The sequence below is a fragment of the Plodia interpunctella genome, chromosome 3 (genome assembly GCF_027563975.2).
Source record: "Plodia interpunctella isolate USDA-ARS_2022_Savannah chromosome 3, ilPloInte3.2, whole genome shotgun sequence".
NCBI classification, from domain to species: domain Eukaryota; kingdom Metazoa; phylum Arthropoda; class Insecta; order Lepidoptera; family Pyralidae; genus Plodia; species Plodia interpunctella.
In genome coordinates, this window is record NC_071296.1 from 1,677,028 (window position 1) to 1,703,674 (window position 26,647).

General features: G+C 34.6%; 1 protein-coding gene across 3 annotated transcripts in view; it reads right to left on the bottom strand.

The window, feature by feature from the left end:
- Window positions 1–26,647, bottom strand: part of osp (outspread) — a 274,832-nt gene that overhangs the window by 167,476 nt on the left and 80,709 nt on the right. For 2 of the 3 annotated variants that reach the window (XM_053769380.2, XM_053769378.2), the window contains exon 2: window positions 5,316–5,396. In XM_053769380.2, the coding sequence (XP_053625355.1) occupies window positions 5,316–5,396 (81 nt within the window). Of the gene's footprint in view, window positions 1–5,315; window positions 5,397–16,412; window positions 16,440–17,004; window positions 17,035–26,647 lie in introns of those variants that run through there. The other variant, XM_053769379.1, reaches the window with a different exon arrangement.

Sequence of the window (26,647 nt, forward strand, 5' to 3'; positions counted from 1 at the left end):
TTCTCTATGTCCAGCTTATTATTTCCATCCTTCTCCAGCACCACATCTCAAAGGCGGCCAAATCCAAATCTGTCGGTGTCCTTATAGTTTTAAAATATTTGTTAATTATAATAAGTTTATTTACAAAAAGAATCATTTTTGACACAAGATTTTATTGTTGTCAGAGATATCTGATTCAATGTGTGCATATTGCATTGTCATCCAAACTAAACGTGTGTACAAAATTTCAGCTCAATCGGTTGAAGATACCTGCTTCAAACTTGAGTTGCAAGATTCCACCCGAGACATAGGGACATATTGCAAGTTAATTAATAGAAACTCCTACTAGTCAAAAATCCGATTCACATGTATTGATAAATCTTTTCAATTTTTTATTCTTTTCTATTCGATTGATATAAACAACTAATTTTACGTAAGTTAATTCAATATAATTCAATAGAGCACGAACGGTAATGCACCAGTAGGCTCATTGCACAACTGTTTTTTTATACTGTGTCATCCAAGACGCAAAGCGACCCGTGGCAAAATGGTATAACCACAGTATAAATAGATTTCCACAATTTGACGCTTTGAATGAGTCTTTACAAAAGGTAACTTATTACTTAATCTATTGAAAGATTATTCAATTGCGGAGAATTTATGGCACTCGTAATAGTCGGGGAAGGCAAACGTAACAATAGTTAACAGTTTGTGCGAAAAGATATACAAATATGCCAAAATAGATTTATTACAAGCAAACAAGAAGGTATTCAATTACTCGTCTATTTATTTTTTATTCAAATGCTAGAAATATAGGTGTTTGGTTCTCAAAATTATTTCATAGCGACAAAGTATAGTAAAAACTAGAAATGTATAACAAAGGTAGTCGCTATTAAAAATCACTTAAGGCAAACAGATGTCTAGCCATAATGGAAAAATTAGCTTCGGAGTGATGTAATATCCTCAAAATAAACTAAACGTAGAAAAAGGTATCAAAAAATGTCAAATAATGATTTAAGTGTGGACTTTCTGACAGTGTCTAATGGATTTAAATAGAGTCCTGCTCACTGGATTAAACCGGATTTTTGAGGTGAATTCCAATTTTGGTGTGCATCTGTCACGCTACGGTAGCTTCTGTAAACCGATTCGAAAAATATAAGTGTATTTTAATGAGATAGGATGTTTTTCTCACGGAGCTGAGGATTAATTGACGAAGGATACTCAAAAGTAATTACAATTACGTTGTCTCTTTCTACATTACTGGTAAAGTGTTGATAGGAAAATGATCGCTGGGAAAATTTACAGGCAACGAACCATTTTCAACTTCGTTTAATTTAAGTGAACTAGCATATATTTATAGTTATTATAACAACATTGTAAAAGGCCTGAGGCTTTTTCTAACAAGGAGACGAATATTTTCTTTCTCACTATCTCACTCGTTTATTGCACGCACTTCCACTCATATACGTCACAATATTTTGATCACAATAAAGATAGACTTTAACTGAAAATGACTTTTAAAAAAGATAAATTTCATTTGAAACATGCTATTTAAATAGAGAAAATGATTGCATGTTTTACGTAAAAGATATATCTTTAAACAAACAATAGCGTAATTTTTCCTTTCAAGGCAGTCGTGCGTGAGCTATGCGCCACTTGTCAACCGGCGCACGCGCAGGCAGAACGCGAAACGGCTAGAAAGCCGGGAATTATCAGTTTTGCCCGACACAGCTGTCTCGCCGTCGCACTAATTGACGATTTCATATTTTTATTGCATCTTCAAAATATTTTTAAGATAAACATAAATTGACACGTTCAGTAGTAAATCTTCGTTGCTAAAACCATCTAAATTGTTTATTTAACACATGGTTAATGTAGTACACAATTTAAGTAATTAAGCATTAATTAGGTACCACAGGTGCAAACAAGTGTGGCGGAAAATTCTAAATGATAAAAAAATATTGTTCGAAATGGCAACATTTTAGTATTGCCTATGTTTGTCTACGTTTGTCTTTGATAACGTTTCCCGCGTGCTCTCTCTTTCTCGCTCTCTCTGCCTCTCTTTTTTTCTGGACGAATACACGCATTTCATCACCTCCGGACCTTTTATTGCATCAGCCCTATTAAATACAGTCCTAATAATATTTTCATCCATTAACAAATACATTAAGAGATCCCTGCATAGGTTAAGTCCGCCGTTGTAGATGGTGACATCTTGTATTAAGAAATAAATTTAAATACCTATGCTAAAAAAACATTACGTGATTAATGGAAGTTCCCTTAGTAGGTTGATAAATCTGTATGTACTTTATTGTGTGCTGGTGTCAGAGCATAGTTTCTATACAAGAAAACTTAAGTGTAATCTGAAAACTTAAAATTACCATGCCTTAATAAACCTATTCTCAAAAATTCCCTAATCCAATCTAACCGATAATTTATAACCTAAATAACACCTATTAACCTAAAGTCGATATCGTAATCGACCGAAAAAGAATCGATAAAATTCATCGAGATGGGTCTCTCCGATAAAATATTTTTGGAATTCTGGGATAATAAAGTATCGAACTTGAAATAAAATATACTTATTTTATACCCACTTGAATATAATGATATCAAAGCAAATCTTGTATGATATATATATATAATATGGATGGATAGATTGGAGAAGAAGTGGAAGATCTAAAAAAGTATAAAAGAAAGTAGAAAAGACAGTGTTAGAAATGGTATGACTTGATTTGTAGAATGATATGGTGAAAAAAGAGAGAATTGTTGAAAGAAAATATGTAAATTCCACGCCTTTGAAATGGCAGCCGCATAAGAGACAAGAAGAATTATATATTTAAATAGGTATAATTTGTAAAATCGTTATACATATTTATATATATTTACTCTAAACACACGTTCGTATTTTTCACGAAATAAATAGTAAACATTGTACCAAAATGTGTGAAAATTCTTTATTACTGAAAGCACATGACACAATAAGGATGTGATTGGAGTCTCCGTTGAAACGTGCAAGCCTGTGCCAGGAGACCCCGCTCTTTCATAAAAGCATACACTTCATTACTTAAGTGTAGATAGGTAATTTACTTTCAATACTTTCAATATTGATGATTTATTCAATATTTATGATTTACCTTTATTTAAATATATTTAATTCCAATTTATAAATATATATATACACATATATACATTATATTATACATATTATTATTCTATTCTTAGTAAGGCTTCAGTCTGTTCATATCCTTTCGTTTTAAGCCATTCAATTATCATAATTTACATTCTTTGTGCAATTTACTATATATATTAATTTCTTGTTTATTTTATTATACAAACGGGTGATGTAACATTGAATTGTCTATGTGCAAAGCTTGTTTTTGTTTGTGGTACTTCAATAACTAGGTCATATCTTCCCCTGGTTTCTACTTTAGGGTCATATACTACACCCTTATGCAAAGTGGGTCTTAGCAGCATTTCCCATGCCGAAATACAATAAATATATATATATATATATATATATATAATTTAAGAGGCTTTTGGATGAGCACTGTACATCTGTTCTTCTAGGAACTACATACCGCAAGGATTTAAAAATGCAGGATAATTTTCTCATTCTATTTAATATTATTATTATTATTTATTTAGTGTATACCCAAATTATTTAATTTTTAACAGCCCTAAAATCGAATATAATTTCATTTAATTGGAATTCGAAGATAATTCAACAGTATCTGCGATCAGTCCTCTTCGATCACATCTTCGCTTCCTTTTGTTCACTCAGACGTAAGTTCGATAAAAGGAAAAATATTATTATTATGCAAACAGTCGAAAAAGTCTGAGACTCGATATGAGATTACGATAACACGGCAGGGGGCGCGCGAGTTGGCGCCAAAAAGTGTCCAAAAAGATGGCCGCGCGAATAAAAATTTTAAATACAATACGTTCGGATTTACTCAACTATAGTACAAACATGTTAAGATTCAATTTTAATCATATCCCTATGAATATAAAGTCCGTTTTTGCGTGCTCTAGTTATCAAAGTTAAAACTTAGAATGCACTCAATATATTAATCATACATCGAAAACTGCTATCAATTCAGCTGTCAGGATCGTTTGAAAGGCTGCAAATTAATTTAGGTTTAAAAAAAAATAATGAAAGGGAGCTGCACTTGCGTTCGCAAAGAAAGACTTATCACTCATTTTACGGCTTTGTATTCTTTAGCTTGTGCTGAATAAAGTTCAAGAGGTTATTGACACAAGCTAGGGTTGCCAGTTTTCAATTACCTAGACCAGTTTATCGAAAAATTCTAATCAAAAAGATTTAAGTAGGTAATAACAAATACTTGATTAATGTTCATGAGTTTTTCTATAGATATCTGTGGCTTGCCTAAACAACATCCAAACGTCGGTGCGCCTATGTTGATTAAAACACTGTTATGTCGGCTACACACTGTCGTCGAACAGTTGTCAAAACTTTGGCGGAACTTTGCTATACATTGCTGTGTTTAATTGCGGTAAATAAAAGAACACATACTAACTAAGCAATGTTTACGCATTCGCGTCGGCACGTGTCCCGTGATCGGCGAGAGTGTGGAGCTGGCATTAGAGATTTTTGTTCGACACTGGTTAACTTTCGCAAAACACCGGTTAAAGAAGTTGACGTTAAAATTGACTGGTGCAACTGAAGCTTAGCAATCAACGTGTCGTTAATGTTGGTAGCCCTGCAGCTGTAAAGGTCACATTATACCCTGTCATCGCTCGCCATCAATACAAATGGTGTGCATTATGCGAGATCAAATCTCGAATCACAGAGTGGTAAAACCGACTATGGTTGACATCGATAAAATTTAACATCGATTACAAATACAACACTAGAAATTATAGGTATGGTATAAAATTTCGCGTCCTTTCATTTGGATGCACTGCGCTTAAAATTATTATTTATTTATTTATTAAAACTTTATAACCTCATAACAGTATATTGATTGATTAACTAAGAATCAGTGGATTAATCTAGGGATAAACGCCTAGGCGTTTGGTTTTTTTAAAAAAGTTTATTTGTTAGACAAATGAAAAAAAACCGACTTTCAATTATCATATTCACTTTTGAACGGCTGAACCGATTTTCATGAAACATGGCCAAAAACACTCGGGACAAAATTATCTATGACACAGAAAGAAACGAAAATCGGTTTATCCGTTTGGGAGCTACGATGTCACAGAAAAATACACAGACACTTAAACTTATTATAACATTCCCCTTTTTGCGTCGGTGGTTAAAAAATCAATAAATCAATGAGGATCTCTCACTGTTGCTTGGAGAAGAAGCTTACCTTTGTTCTGTAGAGCGGATTGGAGAAGTCCCAACCGGGAGCCACGAACAGATAGCCGCATTTGGATATCTTTCGGCTCGCCTGCGGACAAACAAACGGATTTGGTTATTACATTAATATATTTCACTACAAGGATGTATAACTGTAACTTTCTAATGGTGAATTAATTTTTGAAATCGGTTTGGTAGTTTCGGAGTTTACCCGCCTCAAACATACAAACTCATAAACGCTTACCTCTTTATAATAATAGTATTTATTTTATTTTATTTATTTAACATAACATAATACCAACTTTTTAAACTGATCACGGAGTTATGCAATGATTTTCGTGTAAAGGCATGCAACAACAAAAAAAAAATTAAAGTGCTCTGCATCTCCGACCACAATTTGGGATGCAATTATTTTCAAAAATTTCCGTGGAACGAGTATTTTAATATGCGCGCGCACGTACTCAAAAACTCGATTCTAAATGACCGCTCCAGGGTCAGATTTAGGTATTAAAATGAAAAATGTACATTGCGAAATTAGTTTCCATTTTGTTTTGTTTTTTTTTTTTTACAACCGCGCTGCTAACATGATCTCTTGACGCCTTCGAGTTAACTTTTTTAATAAGCAATATTGCAAAGGCCAAAAAAACATGCACCAACCAGATTGTTTTATCTGTCCTTCAATTTTTCAAGATGTCCGACTCGAGCCATTTGAAAAATTAAGGTTTTTGTTGTACAGTCAATCGCATCAAAAGTTAACCTTTATGTATGTAACACTAGCGACGAATTTGCAATGATTTTTGGAACGCACGATGTGTTGTTGCACGTACATTATGGCACTGAAGAAAAATATATTTGATTGAAGCGCAGTTTTACAACTGTTTTTATTTTTATTTGAACATTATAGAACAAAATACAATTTATAAGCAATTAGCTAACAGTCAACAAGGTTTAAAGTTAGAATGCTGTGTGGGTGCAAAAAAAAAACATTGTTATACAAACACAAAATCATATTGCTCAATAAAACTACATCACTTTACATTGAAACAGTTTCGTGATTGTAATTAAATGAAATAATTTGCGGTGGGTGGGAGAGAGCACGACCAATGCACTTGTGTAGTGTGATTTAGATCTTATCTTTGGTGTGAATGAAAATTTATACGCTCATTGAGAGGTTAGGATTTACGGAGAGAGATTAAACTTAATGGTCCAAGCTTTGAATTTCGAAATAAATTTTTGCATTGGTCTTAGTCTATTTTAGAATCTTCCATAACCCCAAAATTCGATCATATGCCTTATATATAGGTAAACGTCGCTCGACATCGAGTTTCGTGACATTTGGCTCTGTCCACCCCATAAGAGATGAAGTATTTAAGCTAACAGACGCTAGTATCCATATAGATCATACCACTACTTTGGATGTTGCCCGGGCAACCATGGATAATGTACCTTCCTAATGGTAAAAGAATTTTTGAAATCGATTCACTGAATCGAGGAAACTACTGAGTTTCGGAGATTACCCGCTTTAAACATACAATCTCACAAACGTTTAACTCTTTACAATAATAGTATAAATTGCCGACTTTAGTTCATAAATCAGCCGAATAAATTAAATCAAAATGCACAAATAAACAAAATTAAATTTCAGTTGTATAAAATCGCCCGTCAATTGTTCCGACGCAATACAATTTTCAAACAGCTCCTAATGCAACAGCGTTGCAGTTAACAGTATCATTACAAGCTAAATAGACCGATTTCTGAGCCATAAGAAGAGAGACAATGCACAGCGCGAGCATTGCGATCGTTATCGCCGGTGCCGATCTAATTCGTGGACTCGATTTCAGAAAGTGTAAATAATTCGAATAATCGATAGTTGGAGTCGACAGTCGAGAGGCGGGGAGAGAGGGGGTCGTGAGAACTGGGCGACTTGCACTTTCGACGGCGCGCGCGCAGTGCGATGCGCGATAGTGTCGGCGCCGCCGAGTCTGCACGAGCCCAGATCTTCGATTGCTTCAAAACCCTTACATGGCTAGAGGAGCATAGAAAGCTGACTGAACCAAAAAAGGTATAACCAAATCGCCAATTTCTGCACAACGTGAGGACAATCTCAAATAAAATCCCGTAAATGACGAAGATAATCTTCAGTGTCACTTTCTACTGCGATAAAAAAATGACATTAAGGCGACCGTCGTCGCAAAAACCAGCCAGACGCTATCGACAGCACGAGTTTCGATAAACACTACAAAAGACAAACAAATAAAACCGTTACAAATGGCTGCCGAAACGTGACTCATATTAAGAGAGACTGGACTGTTGAAACTTTCGGTCTAATTGGATAAGCAACTGTTCAAACAGGAACTCGTAAATTTACAGATAATAATGTTTCTTGTGAACCAACAACAATGAACTGTATGTATATGAAGCAATAGTTCACACACATGGTCTGCGATGTAGGAATTTAGATCATAGGTGAAGATTTTTTAGAACAAAGCAATTTGGAAAATACATACATATGAAATATCTAAAGGCAATAATATAATCCAATCACACATTTAAATTAGTGCAAGAAAAAGAAAACCAACATTTTACTAAAACAGTTCAATCCAATAGAATGACAATTTCAAAGTCCAATTTTGTGGTCAATCGAATCAAATTAACGAAATCCATTATAAATTGTTCGTATCGTAAGTCCAACTGCTGTCAACGTGAAGGATATAAATCAATGCAATTAGGCGAGCTGCGATATTTATCAACCAGTTCCCAAATAGGAGACGTTTCGACAACTAGTGGTACTCGAAACACCGGGAGTCGAACTCGGACCCGTCACGGACCCGCTACCGGCACAATTATCGAATCTAGACCACTCTCACTAAAGCAAAAAGAACTCGCGTAAAGAAAGCAACGTCAGGTGCGCCCCCATTTTACTTTCCAATGACTTATCTTTCGCGACATACGATATTGAACTTTGCTGTGGTATCGTAAAGTTCAAAATTGAACAATTGATGATCCTGTGAGTCAGTGAGCATTTCATTATCAAGATTTACGTGGAAACCCTTTAAAAGCTGTTAATTGTGAACGCTCATTCGCTTTCTAACGATTCTGTAGTTCTCCGTTCATTGAGTATTATTGTTGTTATACAGTTATTTTAAACCGTGATGTAATTGTTAGAGAATCACATGGAAAACAAATTACAAAGATGCATTATTCAATATATTAATTATTATAATAATTAACACTGCAATAACATCGACATAAATAAAATGTCTTGGTTACACACCACTTACTCATAAAAAAGTTTAATCATAAGTACTTTAACCTGAAATGTACTGTCACTATCGCATTTGACATTGACAGAACGAGTATAGTTATATTGTTTTGGTGATGGCTTTTAAGTACAAAAGTCTCCTAACTCTAAATAACATGTAAGATTAACAAATATAATTAATTGGTAAAACAGTTTTAAGATTTTAAATTAAAACTAATGTAATAATTGATGTTGGACACAAAAATGTCAAAACTGCCTAATCATCTGACCAATCTAGCGGCAACTGTACAGTGATAGACACTAATTAAGACAGGCTATCATTTACTTTACAAGATGTAAATGCTAAAATGATCTTGATAAATTCTCAAAGAAGACCATCAACACACTTTTAGACGACAGCTATCTCATTGTTGAGATCTCAATAGTGGATCATGATGGCTATTGTGGCCTGCGCTTGCGCATAGCAACTAATGACAGACCATTTAGCAGAAGTATCGCGATTGTAGGCGATTGAGACGTCCAACTTTTTTTATTGTTTCCTATTAAGACTTGAATGATAGAGAGACTGAATAAGAAGAAAGAATAGGGTCTATTAGAAATCTGATGTTTATTTTGTCTGTCGTTGTATTTAGAATATAGTTCTTGTTGATTATACATTGAAATTTCATATAATCTGTCCGTACATTTTTGTTAAGATTAATAAAAAAAAAATATCAATCGTATCTCAGATAATATCATCAATCATCATATTTTTCATCTATTTATCTAAATAGCAGATCTTTTGTAAGACAGATAACTATTGACTTTCAAATACTTGTCCAAAATGCGTATGAAATGCCACTAAAGCACTTGTAAGCTTCTGCGGTTGTCAGTGACAGTAACCTCAACAACCTAGGGATTTAGGATTAGCAAGGCCATGATCGTTGAACAAACAGATCAAGAGATAATAATCTCCATTGACTTAATCCATTTTTGCGTGACTGAATGGTGATGCCGGCTCAGATTGTGGCTTTTGACCCTGACAGCTTTTAATACCTGTCTAAACAATAAGAAATATGTCAACGGCTTCAGAGTTTATTGATTTAGAAGTTCGTGCGTTGAGATTAAATTCAGTGACAGTGATTTTTTTATTTATTATTTATTCGTTACTTAATAAACAAATGACATGAAGAAAGCAGTCGGTCATATCATTAATGTCAATTAAGGTCAATATCATTAATGAAAGTAAGGGAACATTGAAACTAGGAGATTTAACTAGAGAAGACAATAATGACTCAAAGAAGTAAGAAATGAAAGTTTTAAAATCGCTTTCAGATTTTGGAGTAATGTCTCATTCGCGTTCCCGTAGTTTTTAAAGGTTACATATTTGTCTGATCAATTATAACGCGTGGCTGGATCGGATGCGAGCAATGCGATTTCACCTTTTAAATCGCAAGTAAATATTGGTCCAACGTTGTGACTAATCACCGTACATTGGTTAGTTTTGTTGTCAGTCAACGTGTAGTTCCCATTAAAAGTAAACAATGTCCGCCGCACATCAACCCACCCAAATTCATTGCAAATTAAACATCGAATGAAGATCCGTAGATAACCTGACATACATTTTCAATTACGTGTACGATTTTAGTGTTTACTCTTTTTAAATACGTGTATACAGACTTTAAAAGATCATTAACAAATCAGGTCAACATCCTAATTCACTTCAAGTGGGGATTTAGAATGATAGTTTCCTCAACTTTTCCCGCTCATATGCCATCTTAATCAGTATCTAGATCCATTTCTGTCACCATTAACGCTATATTATCCACTTGATCGCTCAGAGTCTAGGTTGCTATATTAATTGGAGACTATTAAGGTGTAAAAGGGTGATAATTCAGTATTGTTAGCGGGAATCAAAGAGACCGGTCTTCGCCGCCCACTGCTGCGCGTGGGCAGGTACTATCCTTATTGATTTGCTATCGCACAGAGTATTAAACTAAATTAACCATTCCAACGTCTAGAGTACTTGAAACATGACCGACCATATATTAACACTTTCACGGACACTCAAGACATAAAGGAGTTTAATTGTGCTCATCCTTTTCAGATCTAATAAGAGATTAGACATTCTTAGATGATATTTCTTAGTTGAGAATGTTCTATGTTGTAACTACTGACATTTTTCTTCGCAGGACACACATTAATCGATGTGATGCCTTTATTTTCTTCAATAATATCTTCATATTTAATAGCGCTCTTTTCGATATCATTTTATACGATTAGCTCTTTAACTTGCGAGAATTGATTACAGACTGTTAACAATCCTACTATTTAAGTAAAACTAAAACCATATCCCACAGATGGAGTTATCCCAAAAGTAAGTTCGAAACTTGTGTTAGTATCTGCACGATAACTACCCAGAAAAGGTTTGTTCGGGGGTCGAACTCAGGATCTCTAGTGTAGCAGTCTGGTATCATGGTCATCCATTAGGCCACAGAGGTCACCAATGTTTGCACTTGCATTAGAAACTCTGCTACCAACCTGATCTAAAACAGTCTGGTAGTAGAAACAAAGTGTTATTATCAAACTATCAAAGGAAATCATAGCAACTGCTAACTCAAATATGAATTTATGGGCTAATTTATCAACGGTACAGCGACCGTCTGAATGAAGACGCGACAGTGACGAAGCGGCATTGTTAATGCAATGGGATAATGGCTACAATTTGTCAATTGCATCGTTCTGTTGGTGCAGTGGGCCAAGGCTCAATTCGCTAGGTACAGTCGGTTCATATTGCTCTGAATGTATTAATAGTTATTATTAGCTACCACTAGGTCTCTTATTTAGTCGTAGAAATTTGTTTAAATTAATCCTAATGTATCCTACGTCTACAAATGATTTTTTTCTCGGAATTCCTGAAGTAATCTTATAGAAGAATCGAAAAACTATATATTGTTTTAAACTTTTTGCAGTATGAACCCATATTATTTGGCTATTAAATATATAACAGTCCTCATCCTCACATACTTGACCTAGATGTAACGTGCGTACAGCAATTAATACATTGAATTAATAGCACTGAGCAACAATCGCAATAATGCACCGTTGCACAGTGCAGTTGGTCAAGGCTGAGTGCATTTAGCATATTGTGCATACTCTGACATAATAGTTACTAGCTTTTGATAGTGACTTCGTACGCGCGAAAGAATTAAACTGTTTTCAAATCTTTCTGTTCTAATATTTCGACGACCTCGGTGGCGCAGTGGTCAAGTTCTTGCCACTGAACCGAGAGGTCCCGGGTTCGATCCCCGGTTGGGTCATGATGGAAAATGATCTTTTTCTGATTGGCCTGGGTCTTGGATGTTTATCTATATATGTATTTGTTATAAAATATAGTATCGTTGAGTTAGTATCCCATAACACAAGTCTCGAACTTACTTTGGGGCTAGCTCAATCTGTGTGATTAGTCCTAATATATTTATTTACTATTTATTTATTTATTCTATCAGTGCTGCTACACCTCAAAGAACAGAGTTTCTGCGTCTGTTACAGATATTCAATCTGTAGCTGTCCTACTAAATAAATACTTGCCATATAAATGTAGATGTTTCACAAACAAGACATGAAGCAAATACAGTAAATAAATACGAGTAACAAAGTAGAAGTAAGCATACAAGAGACAACATTAAAAATAACCAAGCAAGTCTTTATTTGTGTTTCATTCCACCTAAAGGGACTGACAAGAACCTAACTTCTAAATAAGTAGAAGACCGTAACAATAAAATAATAAAATAAATAAAGAAATATGAGAGACACCAAATAGAATTACTCAAAATCAAAATTATTCAGAAATATTCTAGAGACTACAACTTCAAAAAGGGCGTGAAAAGATTTCTTCAGAGTCGGCAAAGCGCACGTGATGCCCTTGGTGTTGCAGCCGTCCATAGGCTGCGGTGACCGCTTTCCATCAGGTGGGCCATCTACTAGTAGTATAAAAAAATTCGACCTTTAAAACTATTGAATCTCAAAAATGTTATAATCATCAAAAAAAATAATCTTGGTTCATACCGTATCGTCTCCTATATTGTGCAACTACGTATGTCCAATTATCTCATAGTAGCTCTGTGCTGGGAGATAATCGTAAATTTCTATGTGGACCGCCAGCTCACAGTCACAGCTGTCATGCCACTAATTTATGGTGCTATGGATGTAGGAATAAGGAGCACCGGACATTTGACTAGGCTGATTCTGTTTAGTTTAAATCAGGACCGTTTTTCTTTGTAGGTCTTGGAAAAATAACTATATATAAAATTTTACATGAAAATATGCCTGTGAAGGTCTAATTTCTGAATAATGATTTCATTTGATTCGTTATTTCAAAATAGTGGTATTTTACGAAGCATGGTTTCAACCAGTGAGACGTGATTCTGATGAATCATTCCTCTAACTGGATGAGGATAGTAGGTACCTAGAAATTATGATTATCTGAGGCTAAGTTTTGGTATTAGTGAAAGCTTTAACTTCAAGTAACATTTTTACAGAATATTTAGAAGTAAATCCGATTTTTATCACATCTACTAAATACATGTCGCTATTATTATTCTGTTGTTAGTAGCTCGTCGTCAATCAATCAGAATAGATTCTATCGTCAATAACTATTGTATCACAAGAAAAAAAAAATCATACAACTTTATAGTTCAGCTAAAGGCAATATTGGATTGAAGTGGACGTTGGCCCTTAACACAAACCTATAGAAAACAGATTAGGCCCCCGTTTTATGGACCATAAACCTTTTGAGAACCTACCGGCGGCGTTAAGTAATTTATTTACCTTACCTAAGCTCTTTCAATTCATATCGAAGTATTAATGGCTGATCTAGTTCTGAAACCAGATTTTGTGGATCTGAGACGCATTTCTGAACATGTAATAATTACTAGCATTATAGATACACAATTGATGTACATATCATTTGTGTTATATCATTGTTTAATTTTACATCGTGTCGATCATTAATTCAAGCACCATCTTCGTTTTTCGTTTGTCTGTTTTCTCCAATATATGTTACTTCATATACGACACGACTTTTGCCTTAGTTTTGATTTCATCTTAAATGTCTTTCCTCTTCTTGATTGAACTTTTTTCTTTTCCTGATTGGCATTACTTTGCCTCTAGTTTCAATTTATATTTTAACCAGTTTTTTCATGTATTATTATTGTGAGGTATATTTTCTACCCTATGACATGCAATTCGTCTAGATCATAAGGTACCCAGTCGACAAAACGCTTTCATTAAAACCACGTTTTAACAAAGGCTTCTCATCGATGAAGGGCATAGTTGTATCATCAGAATGTTTAATTATATGATACAATAGTGTACTCTAACCAGGCTGAGGTAGCCTCTCCCTTGACGGCTCAACAGCATAAGAATACGTGGATATTTTTAATGATAATTTCTAGGTGACGTATAAATAATTTATCGCATTATTAGTGGACCTACTTTTGACTCACCGCACGCCTTGAGCATCTGTCTGCAACGAGAGATTTTATAATAAAAAATAAATGTTACATCTGACTTCACACGCACCCCGATTCGTCATGACAATTGTCGCCGATCGTCACAAATGACATAGCTGTACTGGAACGATTTCGATACCGTTTGTGACACACTGACTGTTGATGTAACAACAGTCCAGTGTCACGTCTCATACATAACAATCGGCATGTCCACTGTTTTATCTTTTTATAGATCGTATACAGTTTTCACAGCTAGATTAGATGTTGGAGGTTTAACTGTTTAGTTGGCAGTTACAAAATTTATTGCTAATACACTCATTTTTGTTACTGCCAACTGTTTGTTAATAATTTTCATTGCAGACTTTTTCATTGACAACATATTTATATTTTCTCTCATTCATCGTCGTGTGTTCCCGGTTACAGTCGGAGATGAGAAGCCCCAAAAGGATTCGCGTAAAAAAAATTAACCTTGTAGCCTTAATAAAAATTTTGAAGATTTGGCTATACTTTTACTACCGGCTGTATATTAATCCTTTATAGATGTTTTTGTTCTCTATCTAAAGCATGTGTCTTTTTGTCTTCGATTTAGACTTGGAGTGGTTGTATTCTTGGGCTAAAACAAGCAACCAATCTTACTTACTCATAGCTTCATATATTTATATGATAGCCCTTGTACCTAATAATCTTGATACCTAGTCGATGAGATTTTCTTTTACGACGTTCAGAGGCCGACGAATGAATAAGTTATGAAGGGAATACTAATTTATGTATTTAACTCTCAGTGAACGTTTAAAAAATTCTCTTATTTTACGAACCATAACTTTTCACCACGATTCCCATAATGGGACAAAGTCTGAATAGGGCACACACCATTATCATGGCCCTCGACACACAAACCTACAACCAAACCCGGCTTTGTGTGCAGAAAGTTTTATACAATGTGACAACGCGGTGCATTGACCTGTCACTGACGTCATTATTCACTGTTAGTTAAATAAAAAAATAATTGTGTGTCACAGAAATTATTTTTTTTATGTCAAATGATGTCACGAGTAAAATTTCAAGCGAGAAACAGCGAGATTTTTTAAAGCCCCACCTGTTTTCCGTAAAGTTCTTTTTTTTTTGCAACAATGACAAAATTTAATTTGGCCGAGCGTGTAAAATTGTAGCGAGTCACGATCACGACTTTCGTGATAGTAGGTGAAGTGATAAGAAAAACTGTGACACCCTTTCGAAATTTACTTTTTCACGTCAAAATTGTAACAGTTATCGGTAACTAGCAATTTGCTAGGTCTCCTTTTTCACTTGTATCGCTTTGTAGTTAGACTCGTAGAGAAAATCTCTGTTTACACAGCGCCAGTCAACGAAGTCAAATTAGTTATGACCTTTTATAAATAAACAAGATTCGATGGTCTGAAAATAGTAGCAGACAAATCATATCCTACTCATATTATGAGGAAGTTTGTGAGGATGTTTGTTACTATTTCACGCAAAATCTACTGGACGGATTGTTATGAAATTTATGTACACGGGTAGAATATAACCTGAAATAACACGTAGGGTACTTTTTATCCCAGAATTCCCGCGGGAGCGAAGCCCCGGGGCGCAGCTAGTACAACATAAATAGACATTCTTATTTATGAAAAAATAACTGTTTCTTATAAAAATAAATGAATACTATGAAATTTGTTAACAGGCGGGGAGTCAGATATAACATAATTGAAAAAGCCACCGTCAGCACCATTGCATAACTCGTCAACATCGCCAAGTGGGTTATGACGTCACAGTACATTAAGCTGTAATAACTAGTTTTCACCGGCTACGACCACTTTCCACGTGCAATTGTTAAGAAATCACTTACTTTCTACTTGTGGAAAAACCGTCACGGGAAAACTCACTACAATATTGTTTGTATGACCATCTCTGAATTGTTTACATATTATTTCTCTCTCTTTCTTTGCGTAGCTCTCCTTGTTATTCATAGCCATGTTCTTCGATTTGGGTAGTTTGAGCTATCTTTGAGCTGTCCTTTATTGGTCCGGGTCTTGGATGTTTATCTATATATGTATTTGTTATAAATATATATAGTATCGTTGAGTTAGTATTCCATAACACAAGTCTCGAACTTATTTTGGGGCTAGCTCAATCTGTGTGATTATACCTAATATATTTATTTATTTATTATTATTTATTTTCATGTACCGATAGGTATCTATATTCATTATGACCATCTGATACTGCTACTATTTTAAAATTGTTTTTTTTAACAGGTATACGTCTACCAATTCTTGATAAGTAATGAATATAAAGATAAGCTAAAGACAAAAAGGACGTAAGAATACTGATAGCTAACCTTCACTAGTTGGAGACTAGAGACACCCTGAGAAGAAGAAGAAACGAACGTAAGTTAACACTAAGACGCTTGCAATTCATATTTTTTAACTTTTATCCACTAAACTCCTCTTGTCTTTGTTATCTTATGAAATACAACTGGGAAAATTAATCGCAATGCACCAAAAGTTCAAAACTTCAATGAATAAAATTTGAAGCGGTGGTGGTGTAATGGTTAAGACCGAAATGATCGAAAAGTCTCAGGTTCGTATTCTACTTGTGCCATATGAGTTTGTATAACAATCTGACTCATATATAGTAGTTTTCATAGACTAGCACTTGCTTCCGGTGAAGGAAAACATCGTGAGGAAACCTGCACACTGGCGGACAGTTTAGTTATTTTAGCCTTTAGGCGACTTGAATAAAATCTGACACCAGTGTTAGCAATAACACGCTCGATATGATGATGAATGAACAAGTATTATCTTCAGTTGATTGATCATTGATGTAATAATGATAGAAGCACATGGATTGATGTATTTTTTGCTGTTATTATAGACGAGTGTCTTGTACACAATCTACGCTCATTTTAGCTGCAATAATGTGCTTTTCACCTCGATTATCTGCATCAAGATGCATTGTTCTCCGGCGACATTTTCTTGTAATTGTTCTGTTTCGATGTAGACTTGTCGTGATTGTTGTACACTCAGCGACGTAATCTAACATATTCACTGATATGTTGCCTCTATTGTAACCACAAAAAAAATAATAGTACGAATGCTTTGCTCATTGCAAAATTGTTGAATATTATTTTCAATTTGTAGTTTTTTTTTTTTTTTCAAATTTATAACACTCTTTGTATACTTGATAATATATCGACATGGCGTCGTCTAGTGACAATTGTGATATTTTAAAGCCAACGTGAATTAACGAAGGAACGAGGAATTATCAAGATATCTATCGATTATGCATGCACCCATCAAAAACTGCTTTACTCGGTAATAGCATAGTATGTATGGCACCGAAAATTTACAACAAAATTACAAATCAATATAAAAGCTTAAATTTAAATCTATTTAAAAATCACCTCAAGTCTTTATTAACTGATAAATGTTATTATACTTTAAATGATTTCTTTAATGATAGACTCGGATAGAATTTAGTGCTATATATACATTGTAATTCTTTTTTTTTTGTTATTTGTAGTGGATAGTATGCTCCTCTTTATTTATTTATATTTGCATACCATATTCGGTTCGGTTCGGTTCATATTGACATCAATTTGTATATTTGTACTCATGTTTTTGGCAAATAAATGTTTTCTTTCTTTCTCGAAAGTATACAAGCTGTAATGACATGAATAACCTTTTGCCGGAAAATCTTATTTCATTAGGCAGGTGTCGTATAGAGCACTATGTATCACTCGGAAAAAGTACGATTCTCAACTCGGGTGATTAATGCCCTCGACTACGTATCGGGCTTATTATGTCACCCTCAATGAAATCCTTCTTTCTTGCCTTGACGAATAATGTACAATTAAATGCAGTCGATTGTACGCTCAAAGAAACTGAGTACATTGCGTCACGAAATATGCATCAATTACATATAACGGGCACTGTTATAAATCTGTCGCATCTAGAAGCCATATATCAATGATTCAAATGGTTTAGCAATATAGGTGATGTATTGGCTCACTGACTTACTAACAATCATGGTTTCACGAATGAATTCACGAGATATCCGCTATCTGGAGGTTCACACTTGGTCTTGTGATCACAGGTTCGCATGTGTTGTGCCCGTTTCTGTGTTTGTCCATAAACTCGCGATACAAGCTTAGTGCTTATTGGTGATTAGTGGGCCGTTGTGTGTCGTCATTTTATTTGTATCGCGACTGAAAACCAAATATTGTCCATTTGGTGTCTAGTCATTTATTTGCTGTATAAGTCACTGAGCTGACCTCACCTCATTTGTAAAGATTACAGAAATATATAGATAATTTGAAATGGTTTTTAGAATTTATAATTCACCACAATATGTATCAAGAAACCAAAAAAAGCAACAAAAAACCAACTCGCTGAGATTTCTGACCATTAAAATTCCGGCGCACTTCTCTATTTAGAGCAGTAATAGGCTACATAACGACCCTGGTGTTACCAGGCTCAGGGGAAAAAACTGACTGATCCACCGCCTCCAGGGTTACTCCCGCTGGATCTAAAATAGGAATCCAGAATTCCAAAAAAAAATAGTTTCATAATTACATCACGAACTAATTTCGATTTGTGAGGGTTTATTGAATACTGTTGAAGGTTATTTAGATGTAATGGAACTGGGATTGATATGGTTAATAAATAAATAAATATATTAGGACATCTCACACAAATTGAACTAGCCCCAAAGTAAGTTCGAGACTTGTGTCATGGGATACTAACTCAACGATACTATATTTTATAACAAATACTTATATAGATAAACATCCAAAACCCGGGCCAATCAGAAAAATATCATTTTCCATCAGGACCCGACCGAGGATCGAACCCGGAACCTTTGCGTTCAGTGGCAAGAACACCATTGCGCCACCGAGGTCGTCAATGGTTACATATTCTTTATTAGCGTTTTCAGCAAAGACAGCTAGGATTTTATTGTTGATGTAAACAAGACTCCTGAGAGTAGTAGAAGAGAGACAAATACCTATGAACCCAAAGGGAGCACACCTTGATGCGATGTCAGATTTAGTGGGTGAGAACTATGATTAAAGTGTATTCAGTTGGCCCAGTAAATTACTGATAATGAGAGGTTTGGAATACGTCACACCTACTCAAATAGTCCCACGGATTTTATGATGTAACGACTATTAATTTGGTGTGTGAGCAACCATTTTACCTAGTTATGATTATACATGGCAACGAATATATGCTCAAAACATCTTGCTCACAAGGTCAATCAATCGACCCAGTTTCGACCATTGGGAGAAACAAGAAATTTTTGTGTCTTCCGTTCACCCGAAAATTCGAATCACCTTGATTACCGCTACGAATCATAAACAGCTTGAAGGCGCCCTGAAGTGTTTATTTGACGGAGACTGGTATCCACGACTGCATTATCTGTCAAAACTGTCCACTCCGATCTCAATCGAAAAGCGTGGCGGCGCGGGCGCACGGCGGCGGCATGTATAAAACACAGAAAGTCACGAAAGTGATTGTGTAAGACAAGACATGCGCAGTGTTCCTGTGGCAATGGCATGTAAATGCGCTGGACTGGGGGCTGCTAAACGTTAGACCTTTATTTTTATTCCAACAGTAAAATTGTTTTGGTGGTCTCTGTTAGACGGTTGCAAAAGAAGCGAACCACTTATACTTTCAAAATTATTATCAACTTTCAATATTCCTTCAGATTTTATAAGACAGTAGCATAAACTGGTTGATGGCACTTAACTCCTTCTAAGGGTGTTTCTCCAACTAGTGAGGATTAGCTATAAGTATTCTTAAGTCCTTTTGTCTTTATCTTTGCGGAATGGCTCGCCATCCCGGTCCATTCTTGGATGTTCCGCAGCCAAGGTATTTCCTTCTTCAGACCTTTCTTTTTCTAGTCACTTTGCCCAATCGTTGATGCCTAAGAACATGATCTAGATAAGAATTAACTCAGAATATCCATATTCAGCAAACATTACTTACTATAAGACATATGAATGATATAACATATTTGCTGCGGCAAAATTAACAAACTTCCTAAAGCTACGCCCAGTATATCTTTGTTAATAAAGTTGCGGAATATGTGCGGATCAAATCAGCACAGAAATATTTATTCAAGTGACAATTTCATCCAGTACAATTTGATAGAAATCAATGTCTTGTTGCAAATCGTGCGTGATGAGAATTTTGGCGAAATCGAACCATATTTCACGCCACGATATCAAGTAACACTGGTTTCTTTGTGCCATTCATATCATACACTGCAACAGGAATTGTTTCATTTTTAATTAACACATCAAAACAACGTTTTACATCAGCCGATACGTCATCAATCAATTGATTATGTGATTTATGAATGGATCTTACCCGACTGATTTACGCAAGTCAGATCATTAGATTTTTTGCGGTTTTTATAACCGTGGAAATGGTGTTGTATAATTGACAAATTACAAAACGCTTTCTACAGCTGATTACAGTTTTAGTGAGCATTGCTTACAGAACAGAAATTTATTTACTCTAATAAAAATAAGTAATGGTGGGATTGCCATAACGCACGATATGGATGCATACGGATATGCAAACATGGTGTGAATAGCTTATGCCATTTTTGATTGCTTTTAAGATGGTGAATTCGAACGAGGGTATGTAGTGTCCAAAACTAATGTACTCAGCGGGCAAATGGTAGCAAGTAGGAATAACGTCTACAGAATCACAGATCTATTAGTAAGGTTGGATAGAGGCAGAAGATGATGGAAGATACTACTAAAATAAGAAATAATAAGGTAAATAAATTTTTTTCACGCTAAGAAATTATTGGTCTTACTTTTAACTATATAAAAGAAAAATAGATATAACAAAAGCTGTGAAATGTTCGGTTAAATCTGAACATAAATTTTAACACCTAAAACAGCTTATTAATATATTTTTTCTTCAAACTATTACCGAAAACGAGCATTAAACATATGATTTACGCCACCGAAATAATTGAAGATTTTTATAGGCGCATAAAATGCTCATTGTTGGTGTATGAAATGACATAATTTATGGTCGATGCGTCCCATTTATCATCGACACTGGACGATGTATTAAATGGTGTGTTATACTTGTTAAAATGAAAAGTTTCAATTATTATACTCCTGTACAGATATTGTCACAAAATTACTTAACAACACATTTAGCAAAGGCACTTCTACAGTCTAAAATAAATAGGTAAAGAGAGTACAGATTTCTTCTTAAACTCTGTTTTGTCCTTCCTCTAGAGTTCCTTTAGCTTTCATTATTTATCATATTTCTTATTCGATGTGAAATAAAATTAATTTCAATTTACTGTAATTATCTTAAATTTTAAAAAGTAAGATTTGGATTGTGCTCCTGTTATCGAATAATTTTTCTACTCTATAAATTCAGCTTCTTTCTCCTCAAATATTAAATTTAAACGTATTGCTTTTTTATTGGCATCGTTATTCATCTCATATGCAAGTCTCACAATAGTGTAACCAACGTTATTAACTGCGCCCGTAAACAATCGTAATAAAAATTCTACTCTAAACTTGTTTCCACCGAGGTCACACTTAATATCCTTATCTGTGCATGTTAAATTATTGGAACCGGTAAAATATTTAAGCTATACATTATAATTCATAACTGGATTAAGATAACTATGAACTAGTTTTTTTAATTAAGTTTAACTGACTCCACTGTTACTTTGCATTTTAGTGTTTTGAATTTTTACACAACATTAGTTACTGTCTAGTCAACTTCACCGAAATCAGCACCGTTATCACTCTCATTAACATTTCAAACGCACATTTTCCCAAAACTGTCACAATCTTTTAGCTGAAATTCTTTCACACAATCATAACTGGAAAATTTGAAAGTATCAGTCCGTACACACCTCACATAACTAAACGTTTCGACCTACACTTATTGAATATTCTTATGATGTGTGACGAATGGAACCACACGGGTCGCTACTGATTTCTATGCGAGACCTTCCACCATACATAATTTTCTTTGGGTCAAGAAAACCACCAATATATTGAGACCTCTCGTTGTAATAAGTTGTACACCGCAAATATAGACTTCCAGTTGGTTAGGGATCTTAAATATCTGGATGCGTTAAAGCACGTCCCTTCAAAGATGGCGGCTCATACGTGACAGTCCAGAAGGCGGGAAAACAATAGCTGGTCCGTTATGAATATTGAGAACTTGAGGATAGATAAAACGCACGCCTTGGCTTTTCGCTGTATATTTACTGGCCGTTGTGGAATGTAATCATGCGTCGTCAAAGCCGTATTGAACTAAGCTGAGCCCTGGCTTATACAAGAATTTGCAGCTTTTACACATTTTTTTAATTATGACAATTCGTAACAATCAAATAATTAATGATACTACATGCTTCCAGTTTTTTAAAGACGATTACAATAATGGTTGGTTTCTTAAGAGGTTTATATTGAGCAAAATCGTCTATCCTAAATATCTGCAAGAAATTGTGTCTTTGGGTCCCCGTGACGTTTGGTCCTGGGTACCCCTTAAACACGTATTCTTTGCGTTTTAATCAGCCGACTACGATACGTTTACCGCCATTTCAGTCGCCGTTTTATATTCGATATTCAAAGTTTTTGTCACTGCCACTGCCGTTATTGACACTGTGGCTTAGTTTTGTCATTGTCAGTTCGTCAGCACAAAAACAGGCGCCAAATATTTTGGTATGATTTGACACAGAATCATTGATGAGTTTCGTCTTTTGAAAGCTGATTTTTGAGAGGTGAATTATAACAGGTACAATCTAAATATAAGATCTTGTTCATAATTTTGCGTATTAATTATTTAATTATTGTAATTTACCAATTAGTGAAATTAATAATGAAATTGAGATGTGGGTGAAAATTATACAGTAAATCTAAACAAATTCTAGAGCATTTCGCTGCATACCACTGTATCCGCTTGACCTAGAATTGTTTTGCAAATATGTTGAGTCAAACTTAAAATATCTGAATATTTATCACTGGTGTCGTTCAGGGGTTCTCGGAATAATGACAGATGTATCGTAAATATTGTATAGAGGAAAACTTTGCAGATGTTTGTTCTGTTCTATAAATAAATATCAAAAAGTAAACAAAAATATATGTTAATTTTATGGGCACTTTGCCTCAAGGTAACGAATTGCTGAGATTGGCATTTTTATAAATTTATACATTATTTTAATTTAGCTGTTAATTTATCTTAGTTTTTATTTCATATATTATATTATAGATGCACGATGATATGTCGAAATCAAAAAATAAAACTTGAATGGAATAATAAATTTCATTGAGAACAGCTTCTCAAATCCCAGTTACAGAAAACATTCATGTTTCTATGTGAAAAGGTACAATATATTCTTTGTTCATGATTACGTTCAAAGGTATAATAAACGTAAACTGTACAGCCGACTACACATCAAGTAAGTTACACAAAGCTCTATATAGTGGTTATAGCTGGGAGTATTCAATGAATTAGGGTTTCGACTGTATGGTGTCTGTTAGCAGACCAATCGGACCATCACCGCAGTCATTAAGATAACCAAGAGAAATTAAATTAATTTCAGTGTTGGTATTAAAGTGAACCGTACATTTGAGACCACACGCACTTGATTTATTCCCCAAGATGTGCCATAAAATGATAACTACAATATAATTGGAAACGCATTTTCAACGCTTGATGGTTTTCGAACAAGTTACTCGTTTGCTAAGATGAAAATCTGTAAAGACGCAACCAGGGAGGCCGAAATTTGTTAATCTGTATCTCTACTTACTATCAATGTTAGCAAAATTGTTAGGACCAACAAAAAACACGACAAGACGCGAAATCATTAAAAATATTGATGCAACTGGTAATATTATAGGAAAAATTAATAAAGCACAAGATAATAAACCACTTCTTATACAAACAATAGAAACAGAATCTCATGAATGAACTCTGAAGAATTCTACCCATTCAATTCTCATAATCACAAAGATACATGATAAAATTACGAGGCCGTATCATCAAGACCAATTTGAGCCCAAAAACAAAGGGTTGAAAGGAATGTCTGCTAATTTAAGGGAATTACGGCACAACTGCGAGCAATCTCGGCACAAATGACCGGGAAAAGTACGGGTACATTATGATTAACCGTACGGCGAGACTTGTTAATTTCGATACATTGGTGTCACTCAAAAATTATAATGTCATTCATATTCGTAATAACAGCTTTCAATAAGCTTGCTACCGTCAAAAAAATTAAAAGGGCTAGTTGACAGGTACAAATAAAAGTATTCAAGGTTTATACTCATAAAAATATTATTATGTTGAAATATATACTTGTAATTTTATCATAGTTTTCAATTCGAAGTGAAATCCAAACCCACTAATATTATAAAGGCGAAAGTTTGTTAGTATAATTGTCTTCTTCACGCTCAAACGGCTGGGCCAATTTTTATGAAATTTGGTATCAACGTAGCTGATACTTTGAATTAACCACTTTTTGTTGCAAAAATACGCGATTCTCGAAGGATTTGGTCATAAAGTCTGATAGTCAATAAAACTAAAGGCGCTATGGTTGCTGTGCATATAATACAAACGTAAGATTTTTTAAACTTTACGACGTTTAAATATTTGCAACGAATGATAAACCGCAAGTGAAATCGCGTGATGCAGCTATTCATATTTAATCACCGGTAAGAGTCGATAAAGATCAATGAAATCAAAATCAAAATATTATGTCAAATTGTACAAAGTTTATGAACTGATTTCTTGAAAAATGAAATCTCAAGCGATGGTACGTATCGTCTTACCATGAAGACCATCCGGTTTTGGAGTCATCGGCCCAGGGGGCGCAATTAGGGATCAATTTGCTTACAGGCAGCAGAGCCTCGCGCCCCGAGCACGATCGAGTTAGAATCGATATGATTGTGTCCACATCGCGATATCGATTGCATTGAATATATGGAAAACATTATGATTATGGCTTTTAAGAAATCGAGTAATATTTAAAATTTGATTGCGAATTTATATACGGACAACAAATAATTCTGGAAATATTACACTATACGTAGAACTTGGTTTTAAAATTAGGCAAGAGAGAGACTATAATAAAAGAATAGGTGTAGAAGTAATAGCTGCTGTGGTGTTGGTTGATAGTTGATTGGTTGTCTTACGGTTCAGAAGCGGCTGTCTTACCTGGAAACAAAAATAAACAAATATTAGGCTTCCATTGTCTCGGATATACCACTAGCTTTATTCTTAAATCTAAGAAAACCAGATTTTCGATTCATAAATTTGGAATTTAAAAAATATTGATTTGATAATGTATCTTCTATATTCTTATCAAAAAAGAATTTATGCGACTTGAACAGGATGAACAAGCTATTGATAGATAACATTATAGGAACCGATGACTGTACAAGACAAGGCGCGTCAAAATTTATCTTTATCAGATAGATGTCGATTTTTAAGACCGATTTCGTGACATGATAACAAACAAAAATATTGCTCAAATCAGCAATCAGCAATTTTACGTGGATGAAAAACCTCCGCTTCATTCTCAAAAGCCTCTTTGGCCCGTTCCAATACAATTCAATGCATAATCTCAGTCACAGGTAACCAACTTATACCCACAATAATAAGGAGAGGATTGTGAGCAGACTCCTAAGGATGAAAAAGAGTGTGTAACGAGACACCAATATACTATTGACCATAGAACTGTTTGCCGACAGAATTTTTAACAGTAACTTTACATCCAAATAACGTTTCACCTATGAAAGGTACGGCAAATGATGATGAACAGATATAACAAGAAATGCAAGTGTCCAGTTACTTCGATTTAAGAGAAGACAATCATTAAAAGAGTAGGGCACATGAATAATTTATTATAACAGCCATCAATATGAGTGGAGTAATCTTCAATGAATGTGATGATAATCTGCAATTGGAGTTGACCAACGAGTTTTGACAAGTACTGGCAACTGCAAGTAATGTTACCCTGAATAAACCTCTACGCAGTAATAATAAAGAAGAAAATTCAGTGAATTTAGGTAGGTTGATGTTAACTGTACTTGCAACACAAACTTGAGTTGACAAATAACCAATTTCGATTACGACCGAAAAGATATGCTAATGCGAGATAAGTGTTATTGCGATAATACCGAAATCATTCCGAAAATTATTGGGAAATGAAGACAAATTACAATTATTGTCGAAATCAAACAAAAGTTTCTTTGTGTGACGGAATTTTTGAATGCGGTTTCCACTGATCGCATATCATTGTCGACACAAGTCTAAAAAATATTACTTAATCGAGGAATTTTGTTCCTCACTCATAAATAAAGACTGATGTCTGTGAAACGTTGTACAGAGTAGCAGACAACTTTCAGTCCCACAGGGATGGAATTCCTGAGCAAAGCTAGCTACTAATAAAAATCTAAATACTAGTTCCTAAGCTTGTATGATGAATATTAATGCATTGAGATTTAAAGCAATGATTTTGTACAGTCATTTAGCATATGAACTACTTAATTATTTGTTATTCGTTACGTCGGTTATGAAA